Here is a 17118-nt window from a genome sequence, read left to right as displayed (position 1 = left end):
CAAATGGTCTTCCCATACAGATTTATTTATTTCAATTGCTTCTTTTGAAACCTGTCAGGTATTTATGGGCTGTCTGCARGTGATGAATTAAAAACCAAGGCAGCTGCTCTGTCCCCAGTGGTTGAGCGCACGCTGGTATGAGCCTTGGCTGACTTGGCCTTTGAGCACCAGCACTTGCATCTTGTAAAAACAGCTTGTTGACCTGCTCAGAGGTGATCCTCAATAGAAATAYAGGGACTTCTCACCAACAGAGAGAAAAAATAGCAGCATCAGTGGATGAAGGACTTTACATTCTCTTGACTAGTAATCCAGGAGCAAACTTATTGGTTTGGCCTGTATTTTAACATACACAGGCCCAAAGTGCTCATATTTATTAGTGTTGTTTATTAGTGTGTTGAGGTTTACTCCAAAGTTTGTAAATCATTCAAGTAAAAGGCATGAAAAATGCTGAGCTGAGGTCTTCAGGTATCCTATATGTATATATGACTTAGCTGAAGTACTCGTGCGTGGGAGCAGCCCMCAGTGCACAGTGTTGCTGATTCCTGCTCCGGTCTGTCTTTACTCCTGGGAGTAGTATTTTCCTAGACCATGCTCACTGATCATCAGAGGAGAGTGGAGAAGTGTGATCCCTTCAGTACAGACTGCTTCCCACAGGCATACGTGTCCTTTCTGCTCTGGGGATAGATCCCTGATCCATTTAAGCTGGCCAAAGTAAATGCTGCCACCAGAGTCTGTGTTCCTCTCCCYGGTTTGGTACCTACACTGGCATTTGCGCAGCCACACTGGGTGTTCAATCAAGAAAGCAATTGTGCAGGAAAGCAATGGGATTTTTTGTGTTTTCTTTTTTTGTTTTTGTTGTTGTTGTTGTTGTTGTTTCTTTTGGGGTGTGTGTGTGGGGGGGGTTTCCTTTCAGCCGTATTATTTTTCATCCAGATTGGATATTGGACCAAGCTGCCACACATGCACCCTGCCAGCAGAAGGGAAGTGCCAAGAACATGTTGCTGCGGGAAGGCAGGATRGGACTGCCCTTTCTGGCAGCAGTCAACACTTTGCTGTGTTTTCTTTTAGTTTAGTTTAGTTTTATTTTAGGGGGGAGTTGAGGTGACTCTGGAACTGCAGTCAGAGCTGCACTTAATTGTTAGCATTCTCAGAGATGGTTTAGACCTTTGTCTCTTCTTGCCATTTGGCCTTCCTAATTTTAAGGCCACTGGTTTTCCTTTGAAAATTTTGAGATCTTTCTGAAGTGATGTATCTTAAAATCTAAGCATGCACATCTTGTGAACCTCAGTTTGCTGCTTTTTCTGCCAGCCTTTGCTTTGTTTCCTTCTTTCCCTTTCTGTCCTGCCTGGAAATGTCCTTACCCCGGAGCATTTTGCATCACAAACAGCAGTGCTCTTGTGGAAAGCTTGCATACTTTGCATCTTCACAAAGCCAGATGTTTGGGAGCAAAGGAATATGAGATGTTGCTGTCCCTCAGCTCTATTCAGGAGCCATCAATCTTCCACTTCAGAAGTCTCATTCTTCTTCTTTCTAGAACTCCTTGCCTTTTTAGCACTTCATTATAGCACTTTGTTTCACTTGGGAACTTCTGCTTTGTTGCACGTTAATTGAATAGCATTTGTGTGCTGCGAGCCTTCTGGCCCTGTAGCAGGGTCAGACTTAAATTTTTTGCATGTCCTTTTTTAATATTCCCATCCCAGAGTGATAGATACGAGACACTGAAGCGAAGTCGTCTTCAGGTGCTGAAGTTTTTACCCAAGTGGATTTTTTTCTTCGTGTTCCTAAGGGAAACTAATGTCACCTTTTCCCAGAGGCCACGAAAGTGATGGGAGTCTCAATCCTGACTTCTGTCTGGAGAAGGCACTTAAAAGTCCAATTGCTTAGGCAAACCCAGCTGAATTTCTACCTCCAAAGGACTCTAGCTCTTCCAGTGTTAATGCTTAACAGATAGATCAAAGGATAAACACGGTTCACTCATTTAAGATATGGGAGGGCTTGGAATATCAGATCTTCCCTGTTGTAGAAGAAAACAAAGAGGACAAATAAAAAGGAGACTTTCATCATGAGTTTTCCAGTCCAACAGAGTTTGGATATCTAGTAACTTACTATTGTGTATTTTGGATTTAAAAGCACCAGACACTGAAGCAGTAATTTCTCTGGCACTGRGAAGCCTCTCAGACCCCTCAGAAGATTCAAGTTTTATACATAGGATAGAAGAAAACTCTCAAAGAATTGAAAAGATGTCAAGTACTCTCTCTTTTGCCATGACTCTTTGCAAGATGCCTTTGCTCAGCACTACTTCTTTCCCTGGTTCCTCCCCATAGAGGTTTTATCTGCTCAGCTCAGTCTTATGTGTGCTGAACTCATCGGGATTCAGTACGGTAAAGCCCTTCGTCAACCACCCCATGTCCAAAGGGATAAAGGAGATGGGGTGGAGGCTATTCTCCTAAAAGTGTGGCTCCCAAGAGCTTTTGCCTTCAAATGATCAGTCTGATTAAGGCTCAAGTTGAAGTGAAGAGGAAGTTTTCAGAGACAGAGCTGAACACCTTTAAAAAATATGGTCTGCTGAAGACCGTAATCTGAGAATATTCAGTGATGCAAAAAAGCTCATATTTGCTGTTTGACAAGCTGTAAGCAAAAGAACGAGGGAAACAACCTTTACAGTGCCTATAGCTTTGTGAAATTGTTTTTTCTCCTCCTTTGCCATCAAATCTAGATGTATGCATATTGGAGAAAAGCCTGACTCTGTCCGTGCACATGGTTATAAGTACCCTAATTTCAATCCAGGATTACTGTTAGCATCAGCAGGAAAGGTGACGGTTATTCCAAAATGGTTTTTGATCTTCATTGTCTTAAAAGACAGCTAGAGCAGTTATGGCTATATGACCGCGAGTGTGGTGGGGTTTTTKGGGTTTTTTTTTTTTGTTTTTTTGAGTTATTTTGTTTTTGTTTTTTAGCATAAATCAAGGGTAATAATTTTCAAGCATGAGATTAAAAAAGAAAAAAAGTGCTCAGCTATGTAAAGCCAGAAGATAGAGTGCAGATAGACTGAATTTCAGAAGAGGGGAATCCCTGATCATGTTGTTTACAGTAGCTTGCCTTAATTACTGGTCAGCCATGACTTCTGTCATCTGCCTTATGCCATTTTAGGGGCATGGTTTTCATGTGTGCACACTGATGCAGGTGTCATCTGTGAAGTCATACCATTTTTTTTCCCAGAATCTAAAGAACATGCCATTTGTCCAAGCCGTTCAGTGGAGCCCCGTTGTGGTCTGCTTCATCCAACTGTGGCCAAGTCTAGTTTCCTACTGGGTGTCTATCATGAATTCAACACTTGTCTTCTCTAGTTTGCCACTTCAAACTCATCTGTGTGTTTTCACAGATACCTGAAAATTAAAATACTGTCCTGACAAACCTTCCGGCAACTTCTTGGTTGTRTCAGTTTGGACTACTTCAGGGTGGCCAGCACTGTCAGTTGGCAGTGGATGGATATTTTAGAAATTTATTCATTAAAAGATAAACTAGATTTGCTTCAAGCACGCAGAGCTATTGGGGGGCTGAAGCAGTGTCGGGTCCTTAGCATCAATTCTGTGAGGCTGTCTCTAGAAAGAGCAATCAGGAGTTTTTCTCCTGCCTCATTCTGAATGAGTGCTGCTTTGAGTTCACCATGCTTTTTATTTTTGTGAAGATAGCCCTGGCCTTTGCAGGTCAGTGGCAGAGACTTCATTCCAAGTCACAGTCTGTAAATTTTAAATGAATATTTGTTCTGTTTAAAGTCAACTGTTTGTTGGTGCATTTTACGATTTAGGGTTTGGAGTTTAGTGTGTTTCAAATATCTTACTTGAGTTCCCCTGCTGAGAATGCATCCAAAGAGATGAGTGGAGGTGACCTGAAGGAATATGCCAGAAAGGAGGTTTTCTTGTGTGTCTTACCATAGGCTTCAAAGCCTTTGCCATTAAAAGTATCTGCTCTCCTTTAATATTTTTGTCCAAATGTGATTTATTTTGGCACACAACTAGAAAATATCTTGTTTTCGATGTATTTTGGATGCCAGAAAAGACTTTCAAGTTTTGGGTTACCCAAAGCAGAAATGAGTCTTTTGATGAAATTGCCTCAAATGGAAGCGGACTTTGGAAATTCATTTTCTATCAGTTCTAAATTTTATATAGATTTGAATAAAAATTGCCTGCCCTTTCAATTAATCACACTTTTCCTGCTTAGTATTTGTGATAGTTCTTTGGGAGGCCAMGGGTAAAGAGAAAAGAAAAGATCTGACAGCAGGGGGAAAAAAGAGCCACCAAAAATTCCTCCCATAAAATGTCTTTCATTTCATTTGTTAAAATGGAAGTTTGTTCAAGAAGGAGACTCAGACAAATCTAGATTTTTAAATAACACAAGACAGCAACTGAAAGAGAACCATCCTGGAAAATGACTTTGAATTTCCCGGCTTTTGTCCCAGCCTTATCATTTGTGGAGTGTTTTTCTTTTTTTTCTTTTTTTTCTTTTTTTTTTCCTCTTCTTTTTTTTTTTTTTTTTTTGGTCTGTGGAATCTTTCTGGCTAGTACACTAAAACTAGGACTGTTCAAAGTATCACATTTTCATCTTAGTACTTATCTCCCTGATCTTGGAGATGAAAACATACCCCACAGTGCCCACAGTGTATTAGATGTAAAAGCCATATATGTAGGTGATGCTATAGATGGTTATTAAGGGAGGTAATATAGTTAGCAACAGAGGTGTTGTATCTAGTCGTGCTTCCCTCCCCCCCCCTTTTTTCTGTTGTAATTGGCTGCAAGTGGCTCTAGATACCCAAGGAGGGGCTTTTTCCACTACTTCTTCATAAGCTACTTGCTACTCAGTTTATGTTTTCTTTGCTCCTTCCCCTCTCTCTTACTCGCGTTTTCCTTATGGCCATAGATGGAGCGATGCATGCCACCTTTTGAGACCCTCCCACAATTTCTTTTTTAATCCTTCTGAGTTTCTCAAAAGGGTTGTATCTTAATAGGGCAAAAATCACCCCTGCTGTGAGGCTTTCCAAGCATAAGTCAAACACCTGAATTTTTCTGTTGCTTTTGGAACCAAAATGATTATTGGCAAACGTGGACTAGAATATTTCGGTCAGTATCTCGTTGTGCTGATTGCTCGTGTGCCTTTCCCCACAGACCCCGACTGGGCCAGCTTGAATCTGGGAGCTCTCATGTGTATCGAATGCTCAGGTATCCACCGAAACCTTGGCACACACCTCTCCCGGGTCCGCTCACTGGACTTGGATGATTGGCCTTTAGAGCTCATCAAGGTCATGTCTTCTATTGGAAACGAGCTGGCAAACAGCGTCTGGGAGGAGAGCAGCCAAGGCCATCTGAAGCCTTCATCTGACTCTACAAGGTAGGTGCCTCACTCTGCCGGGCTGTGATGCTCAGTGGTCCTCCTGCCATGCTGGGCACATCATTTTGGCATTTTCATCTGAGCTGGTGGGGCCTAACAACGTTTTACCAGGCAGACTTTTGCAGTTCTACCTCTTAAAAAAAAATCATTAGATACATATTTATCTTCACTGCATGCTCAGGAAGAACGAGTGTCCAAGAAGGTATGTGTCAAAAGTTGAGTTGACCTTGYTATTTTTTCCTGTTGGGGAAGGTTTCCTCAGGAGCTCTGGGGTTTTTTATTCCATCGCCTGACCTACAGAACAGTGGGAGACTGAAACCTCCCAGTGGGTTGGTCCGCAAGCGAAGTTACACCCTGGTATGGCTCTTTGTTTTGTTAAGCCACCAAGTCTTTGGCTCTTGGGCTACCGGTTTGTGATTAATAGTCTACCATCAGTACTTTAAACTTACCCCGGCCACTGCGGTGTAATTGTATCTGACTGTCAGTTCTCTGCATCCTCATTGCGGCTGTCTCAAAAGTCCTACTCAGTACAGACTTGCTTACTTTCTTCATGTGATATATGTGAAGGCATGAGCTGGCAGGGGAGCACGTTTCCTACGAGGAGAACAGTATTTTTACTTGCTAGTCAAAGCTCAATACTGTGAAAATCTTCTTTCTGTGATAAGTTACCCAAAGCTAAGGGCTTTGTATGCTTAATTTATCTGATGGGTGTCAAAGGAGGAAGATGCTTCAGAAATAACTTGCTGGATTACAGTGGATTTTAAAGGTAAGTGCTAATAGTTATARCAAAATAGTGGCTCAAGGGAAGTGGTGTGACCTCTAGCAGACCCTTTTTTAGCAGAAGGGGGTTCAGATATGAGGAAGACCTTCTGGACTACCTTGCCCAGCTTGGCCAATCTTTTAAGTTGTCTTCAGAGGCATATTACAATTGTCTTTGTGTGAGCTCTGGGCACTAGGCTGCATCCGAACACCGTTTAGTCCCCAGGTAGCAGGCATTAGGATGGAGCTTTAGCTCTCAAGTGTTTGCCTCCTGCATATAAGAGAAATCAAACAGAGGGAATTGTATTATTATTGTGTTAATGCACATACTTCATCTTTGGATCCGGCTTTTTCCTAAATTGCATCAAGTGAAATTATAAGTAGGGAGCATCTACCTGGGCCACCTCCTGCAGAATAGAAGTAGGTTTGTACTGTTGTCTGTAATAAAGTCAACTGTTTCTTATTGCATTATTTCGTTAGCACTGAAAAATGAATTTGTGGTGCCACCTTTGGTTCATCCTCGAGAATGAAGCCAGTACATTAATCAGGCTACTTAGATGAATGGCTATGCATATAAGTACATTCAGGCAGAGCTACATAGAGATTTTGTTTATATATAAGCTGTATGTCTGCTGTATACATGTCTGTTGTTTTACAGCTAATATAATGATTTCATCAGCTAGATTGAAATTAAATTATTGCTGCCTTTCAGTCATCTGTCATCAGTATTGCTGTGTGTTTAATCCAGAGATCTTACATTGTTGCACCTATGTTGCTCCATACTGCTGATGTGAGCTGTAACCTTATCTCCATTCTAAATATTTAAAAGAAAAGGGAATACATAAGTAACTTTTTATATATTAGAATTTGTATAATAAATTAAATGCTGTTGTGGTAAACCTAAAATGAAAGTGATTACAATGAAAAGAGGGCTATCCATTTGAATGAAGTATTTCTGTTCTTCATGTTTGGAAGGGAGATTTGCTTATGGAAAACTAACTTTTTCTCTTTGTATTCCATGCTCAGAGCTTATTTTAATTCCCTTTGTTTCGCTACATCTCCATGTTTATATTTGGCTGTCTATTTTTCCCTCTTCATGTTTGTCAGTGAAATAACCGCGTTTTTCCTGAAGTATGGTGTGTTTGGATATAAGCTATAAATGGGCATTTTATAAATACGCATTTCCAGCTGTGTGTCCAAGTGTACACTTAAGGGATGGAAGAGCTAATAGAAAAAATATAATTAAAATTATTTGAAAAATTTCCCACAAAGCGGTTTTCATCTTGCTTGGCTGCTCCACTTTCTTTCTGTCATTTGGAGCAGTAGCTCAAGTGGTATTTATCACATAACTGTCTGGAAGCTCTGCTTTTTCAAATACAATGCCTCCAGTTGTACGTTCCTTTGGTCTCTGCTAGCTAGTGGACACGTGGTGAGCTGGTACACCCCAAACAGGGGCTGTCCTACCTGTGCTGGCCAGGCCTGGGACCAGCCAGAGTTTAGAGCAAACCTCAAAGCATCAGTAGAAGACCTTAGGCACATGTGTCTCTATGATAAGCATGTCTCTTATCCCTCTCCAGCCCCCAAATAGCCATCATCTGTTGTCAGCACAATGACGGGCTCTCCATTAATAGAAATTTGTAGAAGCAATGAGCCCTATGAAGGTTTCACCATTTCATGTTGTACATCTCTATTGGAGATGAAGCCATCATGAAGCCTACAGGTTTTCAGGGACAAAGAAGTGTTGCTGCCTGCTCCACAAATATTGAGCCCGTGGGACTGGGAAGCTCAAGGAGCATTCACACGCTGGACTAACAGGAACCTGGCTTCAAAAGTAATGCCTTCAGCCTGGGAGAAACTGGCAGTGGAACCCCATATGTTTCTGTTCAGCCAAGGGATGGATGGAGAGGCTCTGAGAGGCTTTTTGCAGGAAGGATTGCTAAAGGTAGACTATGGCATGATTAAGGAGTCTTGCCTAGAGAAGTATCGCCAATATTTATAAAAATGGACCTAAGMCAGGCTTTGAGTCCAGCTTGCAGTTTTAAATTTGTACACTCGAAGTTAAACCAATGTTAAAATGAAAATATCAGGTGTAGCAGAATTGCAGTCCTTTCCTAGTCCACTCAGGTCCACTCAAGTTCACTTGAAACTCTTTCTCCAAGAAAGTCATGGGTGAAGATAACCCTGGCGATGTATTTTGAATGTCAAAAAAGGCTCTCAGGTTGGAGCATGTAAACTCAAAAGCCAGAGAGTTTTTGCAGCCAAAGGCTTTGCTCCTGCTACTTCCATCAAGGATATCATCCAGGTTTGTCTTCCAATGTTAACATATGTGGGATCTCAAGGAGGCTATAAGGCAGTTTATAAAATAAGCAGGTCTGTTGGTCACTTAGTACCTCTGGATCAAAAGCAATGCCTTGGTAGCATCTAGGGTTAAACTGGAAGCCGGTGCGAGGTCCTGGCATGCATGGAAGGTTGACGAAGCAGTAGACAAAAATCCAAGCTGGCTGGAATATGGGAAAGGAGAAGGAAGCGGGGAACAGCTGGCCGCTGCTTGTTGTCCGTGGGCCCCTGATTAGGTCGGCTTTAGCGGGCTGGTAATTGGTTCCAGCAATTATCCGCAGCCCTGAGAACCGCCGCTCAAACTWCTCCAGCCTTGTGACAAATTGGAGCTGACTGCTGGTGAAGGAGTATCGACTTCCCATTTCTAAACAGGGGGATCATTAGTCAAGAAAAGCATCTTTTAATTACTCGCAGGAAGAAAAAAAGGGGGGGGAGAGAGATCTTTTGGTATGGATCTTGTAACAACTGCCACCTTTTCTTTTTTTATTATTTTTTTTTCTTCCAGGTGTATTCAATATTAAATTTATTGTCTTGTTGGGGTGGGGAGGAGGACAGAAGGGGGAGTTTGCCYCGAGTCCCTCCTTCAGTAACGTGGGTTTAATTTGGAGCAAGAAGTCAAATTAGAGTAAATCAATGTTGCAACAGTTAACAGGGTCCGGGGATGAAATCAGGATTTTCCCCTCTAATTGCTATTGATACTATTTAAGCACACTCTTAAAACATTGATTTTGAGTGGTGCAATACAGGAGCGGTCCGAACAGCGGCAGCGGGGCCGATTTTTACCTTGCTTTTTACCTTGCAGCCACAATCACTGCGATGTTTTTCATTCTTCCACTGACGTGATGCTGAATATTTGCCATAGCTGCATGCAAACCTAAAAGTCAAAGGACTCCACAATTTCAACATCTTTTTGAGAATATGCATAAGTAAAATAATAATAACAATCCACAACTCTGTTAAAAATGTATTCCAAAAGTGAGGAATGAGCAGTCAGTAGAAGCTCAACTGCTTGCTGCCCTTTGCACCAGCTGTGGGTTTTAAGCTCTGCTGAGACAGGCACAAGCAGCAGTTCTTTAAATGCAGGTTTGGAAGATTTTGGTTTGCGTTGCAGGAAATACGGCATGTTTCTGAGCTCGGGTTTAGGTGTTTTGGACTCCACAGCGTGTTTTTTGTATTCTGGCTGGTATAGCAAATTTAGCAAAAGCAAATGCTCTTGAAAACGCAKAGTCTTTGCTGCAGTTGGGACTTCAGAAAGGCCAGTCCTAGGTGAAAAAGTTCTTAGCCTTAAAATACTAATATATGCATAGTCCTTCCACGCAAGAGCTTTCCATTTTTTCCATATCCAGCAAGTGCTCTGGATATGGTGCAACTTTTCAGTAGACGCAGTTTTGCTCAGGTAGCCTGTTTGCACAGCAAACATAGCAGTTACCATGTTTATTCTGGTTAGCAAAGGTCATAAGAAACCAGAAAGGTTCTTAATTCTGTCTGACGAGTCTCGGGGTTGGGAGTTAACTTTCACCTTAAGACGCGAGATCCAGTTTGATCCCTAGCTCACTAATGAACTGAATTTAATGGTGTCAGGAAAACCCATTACGCAGCTCGACTGTATTTAGCAGACTTTTACAACGCTGAGCTAAAGGCTGGCTGGCCGTCAAGGCTACTGTCCACTGTGCCGCGAGTGAACTGCCTTCCAGGGGACAACTGGTGAGTGACTTCCATGCAAAAATTAACAGCTCCCGGCCTGACGAGGTCAGTGTTTTGTGCCTTTTGAATGCTCCTCCGTGCTCGGCACCTTTCTCATTTTAGGGGATGGGGGGTGATTTTTTTTTTCTTTTTTTAAAAAAAGATGATTTTTTATTATGAAGGGTTGACCAGAACCCATCTGCAGTTGGGTGGCATCTGCTCCCCACATGTCACTTCCCTCATTAACAAGCAATTGAATTAATTAAATGCTACTCAGAACACGCATAACAAGCTACCGGCAGTGTCCAAATTAGCACTGATAATCAAGGATGATTTCCTTTATTATCCTGCTAAGTGGTGTGCAGGCTCCGATCTCCCTGTCTGCCCTCATCTATTTACATACCCCCAGCTTCTGCCTTTGGAAGCGGAGGTTATCTTACCTAGTTAATTTGCCACGATCACCGAGCATGGCGGATTGATATTCCTGCTGCCGCTGAAGCCAGACCCGTCCCTGTGTCGTTCCCCCCCCCCGCCTTGCTTTCTCCCCCTTTCCTTCCTCCCCAAGCCTGGTCCTTTGTAGCTCAAGCTCCCTGATAAATTAAAAGCCACCCCTGTGGTCTCTCAAGTGAGTAATAGAGGCAGAAATTTCATTTTGCAACTGGCTGATTTAATGATCCAAAGGGTAATTAATGGCCTGATTATCTTAATGTTAAATATGTCCGGCAGCAATTACTGTGACCTCCCGCTTGTCAAGGTCCAGGCTATGCTCTTCTTTCAATTAAGTTCTCTGGGGCTTAATGGTATGAATAAACTCCTCTGATTCTATCATTGCGGGCTCGGAGATTTAAGCGAGCTAGGGGCTCGTTTGGAGTTTTAATCAGCCCGTCTTCTACTTGAGCGATCAGAGTTAACAATTATAACAAGGACAGTTTAACTTTCTCCCCCCCCCCCGCCACCACCACCCTTTCGCCATCCCCTCCCTCCCCCAACTTCTTCGCGTTTGATTTTATTTTTGTTTTTTAAGYGCTCGGAGGGGAATCGCGTTGGCCGCGGCGGCAGCTTTGCGGGGCTAGTCTCTCCCTATATAAATTATCATGTGAATGCTGCTGTTTTTCCGTTTGACAGGCTTAATTAATTGGCAGGAGCGCCCGAAAATGACAGCGCCACTAATTGCGGCTCAGAGTAAATCTCCGTCACCGCGGCACGCTCGTCAGCGGGCATGCCCCGGCCCTCGCCGCGGCCCGGCTCTGTTGATGTTCCCCATTTCGGTTTCCRCGTCTCGCCGGGGAGCGTGATCGCACGCGACGGCGCGAACGGCCCCAGATGTGCCGCTGGGTTTCGYGGGCGGGCTGCGCGCGAGAATGACATTTGCTGCCAGTAAAGTCCGGGCAGCTGTGCTTCTGCAGCCCCAACAGCTGCTGGGGGACTCGAGATTTGACTTAAGCTATTGCAGCGAGTCCTGGTAAYGGGGAGGCTTTTTTGGGGGGAGGGAAAGGGAAAAAAAAGAAAAAAGAAAAAAAACCCACTATCAGCGTTTATTGGGTTAACTCACTCGTGGGCTTTCACRTGGCGGAACGGCGCTAAATAGCACGTCTCCCACTAAGCTGGAGTTATATTAGCTCCGTTTTGGACAGCAGATATTTCATGAAGGTAATGAGGAAAACGTATAAATTATTAGTCCGACGGTACTGCGTTTTCAAATGCACACGGGCGCATAAATAAAAAGCCTGATTCGTTACAGCYGGGAAACGAAACCCTTTCGCCGTGTAACCGCAGAAGTGAGCTGATTCCAACGTGTTAGGTTGCACGCTTTGCGATTAGAGTAATTGCAATTGTTTTGGAATTAAATTTCAGAAAAAATAAAATTTGTCACTTTACCGGTAGCTTCCAGGAAATGCATCTAATAGGAATAACTGAGCCGAATGAAATATCAGCTTGGGTGGTGGCTGTTTGTATTTTGCAGTCTGGAGGCCTCAGGAATGGAAATGAAATACTAAGAAGAGGCAGGTTAGTAGGGCAGCATGTTTTATCGTCCTCCTAGCTGCCTGGGAGACCTTGAGATCCAGGAGCTGATCCAGTAAAACACTGGTGCCCGTGTACCAGTGGGAGTGATGCCCGACTGATAAAAAATAAAAACAAAATAAAAACAAGACAAAACTCAACCCAAGCCTGGTTGCCCAGGTTAACATGTGATTTAGATAAAATACTCCTCAGTTCAACTGCACCTTTCCTGTGTGCAAATCTGTCTTTGCTTAAAAAAAAAAAACTCAAACGCCTTGTAAATGGAAGCCTGGCTTGCAATTACTATTACCATCATCATTCTCTTYGTTGCCTGCAAAGGGGAACCCTGCAAAGGGAGTATTTTTGTCTCCTTCTGCAGCGCATTAGAGCAGTTGTTAAAAAGCAGAGATGAAAGAGCCATAATAGTGTGGGTTGTTTGTTTTTTTGGTTTTGGTTTTTTTTTTTTTTTTTTTCTTAAGTATCATAAATACTACTTTCAATGAATTCTCACTATCATTTGATGTATACTTATATATGAACCTGGCACACCTCTTGCTTCCTGCGTTCAAAGCTCAGGTGGGCTATGCACCGACCATTTGTACACCGTCACGTGCTACGTTACAGAGCTGTACAGCAGGCTCGGGTGGCCTCCGTTTGGTGGAGATTTCCAGTTATGCTGGCTAGGTGGTTTATATACCATGTTTTCCTCATTCTGCAGTGGCAGCTGCTACTTCCTGGACAGTTTGGCTGGATATCAGTGATGCTTCTTGGAGTTTTTGGAAGAAAGAGCTCCAAAATGCCTCCTTAGTTTTGTCGTTCCTTCTAGGATTGCGTTCCTGCTTCTGAAGTCTTTCCCGTGTGAGGTTATCTGTACGTCCATTTGTTGTTCTTCTTTTGAAAAGTATTTTTGAAGAGAACAGGGGAGAGGAATGTGTTTCAGCTCTGTTTGGATACCTGTTAACTAAGAAGTGAAGCTCAACTGTCCTTTCTCAAATCTAGATCTTATAACGGGTATTTTCACCKCCACTCATGCAAAGTTTTGAATGAGAATGAGCTACTGTAACCCAGTCATTTTAATGTTGTAATGCTAAAGAGGCTATAATTTCCAAAACGAAAGAATGTGGCTTCCCAAATGGCAAAATTCTACCCCAGTGTCCATCGGAAGTGTTTTGTACCACAATTCTCCTGAATTCTGTGCTCTAATAGGATTTTCAGGTAGCAACAGTTTGAAATATGCCTCCTGTTGATGACTGCCCAGGAGACTACAGTCATGCCCTCGGCTTAGACCTTATTCCTGAAGATAGGTTTAGCTCAGTTAGTTAGAGCGTGGTGCTAATAATGCCAAAGTCGCGAGTTTGATCCCCGTGTGGGCCCCTTGCTTGAGGGTTGGACTAGATGATCTCCAGAGGTCGCTTCCAACCTTACCAATTCTATGATTCAAACAGTTCAGGGTTATATATGTCATGGTTCTTCAGCGTACAGACCATCCTGAGTCATCTTGTTAGTGTATCAGTAGAATTATTTGCGTTAAAAAGGCATTTGGGAACTTTACTTGCAGTTAGTGACTAAGTCTGCAGAGGCAGCCTATGTCCAAAATGAGTCCCTGTCCCAACTCACTGGCAACATGGGAGTAAAACAGTTAGGTAAATATGGACATACGAAGAGACCGTTGCTTCTCGTTGCTCAGGTATTCATCACGGCATTCCTGGAGGCGAACTGGCATCAAGGTTTTTGTGTGAGTATCTCATCGATGGGGCGTTTGAGGAAAGGAGTTGGCCAGAGGAGCGAAGAGGTTCTGCATGGGTTTGCTGGGAGCTACTGCTTGCGAGCAAAGGGGCACCTCGGGGAGATGCCACTCAGTGGTTCGCTTGAAATTTTAAGGACCTAATGATGGAGATTGGTGTGGTGGGCCTGGGGCAGCAGTCAAACTTTGGATACTGGTCTGAAGATAAAAAGAAGGGGAAAGACTGTGAGGGGCCTTCAAAGAGAAGACACATAGCTCTAGTTTCACACAACAGATGTAAAAGTGTGTGTTGTTTTAGCAGCTTTGCCATTTTCGTACGTTGTGTGGCATTTGATATGGTACTGGGTTTTTTTTGTTTTGGGGGGCTTCTTTCTATTGTGCTTTGTGCCCAAGAATTGTGGAAAGCTCACTCTTGTTTCTGAATTTAGTTTCTTGATGGAAAAAAAAATTAGAAACCTATACTCTGAAGTCTTACAGGAAAGAAAAAAAAATTAAGACCCTCCTGGAATGTATTACGCTTACAACTCAGGGCTTTCTGTTTGAGGCCATCTTGCCTTTTGAGTTTTCTCCCATAGCCCAGGTGATAGAGACTGAAGTGTTTTACCTTTAAGGTTCATTCAGTTCAAGATGCCTTTATTCAGTTGAGATTCTTGACAATTTTTTGCTTCTATTTTTCTTTTTTATTCTTTGCTTAATGCATTTGGCTGCCAGCTAAGTTAACCTCTAATTACCTGAAGAAGAAAAAAAATCCTAGAAGTTGATGAGCTGTATGCTTCCAGAAAGCTAGGATTTGAGTTCAAGACTCAAGAAAGGATGGTTTCTTTCCATTGTGTGAACAGCAATGAGTAGAGCAATTGAGAAAGATACTGGAAAAACTGTATTCCTAAGTCATAATTAGCTATCTGAAAATGCAAGTTTGTGTTTGCTAGAATAAGAACCAGCCGGCTGGCTGAGTGCCTGTTCTAAAAGTCTCAAAACCATGTAGGATCTTAGCTTCAAGCTTCAAACTAGATTTTGAATTTAGATAGGGATTACTTATTTCTGTCCTTGAATCATCTGTCTCCCAAATAATTGACCGGGGTAGAGAGCTCCTGAGATACCCAAGCGTGGGGTTTTATCTGCTCAGTCATAAAATAACGAGGAAGAAAAGCAACATAGAGGTTAGCAACAGAGAGAATCATTGCCATGTTTATGAAAACCTGCACGGCCCAGTTTTTTAGCTGTGTTCTTACAACAGAGGAATGGCAAGAGCTAATTGGAACAACATGAATTTCATGTGACAACAATTGGATGTTGCATTAAAAAATTGAGGGAAGATGTGGCCTCCATCAAATTAATGGCCAAAGGCCAGTGCTACTTCAAATGAGTCAGAGGCCAGCCGCTGTGGATTAATCTTTCCCCAGAAAATTATTTGATACCTGTCTAAGCTTTTAGAAAGAAAGTAGAAGTGTGGTAGCACACCACAGAAAAACCTGCCATAACAGAAGACGGACAAAAGTGCCCGCATGATGGTGACATTTCACGTCCCTTGGTGACCGTAAGAAGCAGCGGCAGTCAGGGCAAGGTGATGTGGTCTGAAACGAAACCCTTTGGACTTCCCTGAAACCAGAAAACTCCCTCATGGCTTGCAGTCACTAAATATGTTGGCGAGGATGTGCTGTACAGGAGTTGGGCATTGCAGCAGGAGCCCGGATCTCACCTAGGAGGTCGAGATAGCTTCTCCGTAGCCTCCCTTCTGCCTGCCTGCAGCCAGAAACCGCTGCAAAATTGTACAGGGAAAGCTCATAAGCACACGCTGGATTTTAGTCCAGACCACGATGCCAGTTAGCTCTTCTGCAGAAGTGTAAAGACAACCTGGTGAGTGAGTTTTCTCTGGGGTCTTGACAAGTCTGGAAGCCTGGGGTGAGAGTCGGCGGCAATCAAAGTCAGTCTTGTTGGTGCATTGGTTCTCTTTTGGTTCAGTAAACTGGTCCCTTCCACCCTGAGGCTTATGTGAACACTATATAGATACAAGGGAAGTGGTGGGAATTGTGGCCTGGGGTGAGAGGGCAGATGGAGCCAGATCAGCCCTTTCAGCAGCAGCCTGTGGTTAGCGCAGGTTAGGCATAACTTGAATGAGCACCCCGATATTGCGAACCCCCATCGATGCACTGATCAGCRATTAATAGTTTTGAAATAGGTAACAAGCCGACTCCAGTGGAATATATTTTCTCCCTAAAATGTATATTTAAAAAAAAAATTACTGATTTCGTACGAAGCTTGGAATTTGTTGTATGCATTGGAGTTTGAAACGGAGTTAATTGTGAGATCTTATTTATGGTGCGTATTTTAGCAATTTAACATGAACTGTGTCTTTGGGGTACCTTGTGTACTGCTCTGAGACAGGGCAAGCTCAGGGTAGGTGAGTATAAAGCGCTATTAAGCTCATGCAGTTCTGGCTTTCAAGGGTTAGGGTCTATCAAACCGGAGGAATTTTTCTAGGGATGACAGCAGATACTTGCATGGCTCCTGGACCAAGTCCTTGCTCAAAAACACAGAAATGATTGAACTTTGCAACAGAACATTTGCAAGGGAGTACATTTACATCAGCTATGCTTGCTTGAATCCATTCTTATCATTTGTACTGAAATTAAGTGTCCCGCTGCTCGGCRTATGTGTGCACACATACCTGCTGCTCTGCAATACCTAAGGAGAATAGAGTAAATAGAGAGTTTYGTCTTAAATATGTCAAGTTAAGAGCAGACAAAAACTAAAATTTGCTGTGTGAGTCATTGGGCATCCTTACCAGAGAGATCCTGGCCCTCTCGCTCTTTAACGACAACTATTTTATCAATCTTTTCTGAAAAGAACAGCATTTAACACAGCTGTTGGTATCTAGATGCGGACGTTTGTGAAACTGGAGGTTGTCTTAATAAAATGGCAAAAAAAAAAAGCAATTGGGGGGGGGAATGCCAAATGGCAAATATCAGCCATCACGAGACGCTGAGGGTCAGATCCAGCRGCTTGTCTCAGATGCATTCAGCTAAGGCAAGTGCTTGGCGCTTAACCTGTTCTTTTAATTTCCCCTGCCTTACGGTCCTGGCTGGCTCCTTTGCTGTACATCAGGTCTTATCCAAACTTGAAGTTATGCTGCTTTAACTAAATATATCATTCAAATTGGCTGTTACCTAGTGTAAAAGCAATTGCTCTAAAACCTCTTTGGTCCTGGA

The 17118-nt window shown here is 42.9% G+C and overlaps 1 protein-coding gene across 5 annotated transcripts in view; it reads left to right on the top strand.

The window, feature by feature from the left end:
- The window catches only part of AGAP1 (ArfGAP with GTPase domain, ankyrin repeat and PH domain 1), a 384866-nt gene that overhangs the window by 335482 nt on the left and 32266 nt on the right, over positions 1-17118 (top strand). For all 5 annotated transcript variants that reach the window (XM_085307476.1, XM_085307474.1, XM_085307475.1 and 2 more), the window contains one exon: positions 5163-5385. In XM_085307476.1, the coding sequence (XP_085163602.1) occupies positions 5163-5385 (223 nt within the window). The remainder of the gene's footprint in view (positions 1-5162; positions 5386-17118) is intronic.

This window comes from Rhea americana, unplaced genomic scaffold, assembly GCF_003343005.1.
Source record: "Rhea americana isolate MKP2758 unplaced genomic scaffold, rheAme1 scaffold_259, whole genome shotgun sequence".
Classification (NCBI taxonomy): Eukaryota; Metazoa; Chordata; class Aves; order Rheiformes; family Rheidae; genus Rhea; species Rhea americana.
The sequence above is the reverse complement of the archived record's forward strand: the minus strand, read 5'-3'. Positions and strand labels throughout refer to the sequence as shown.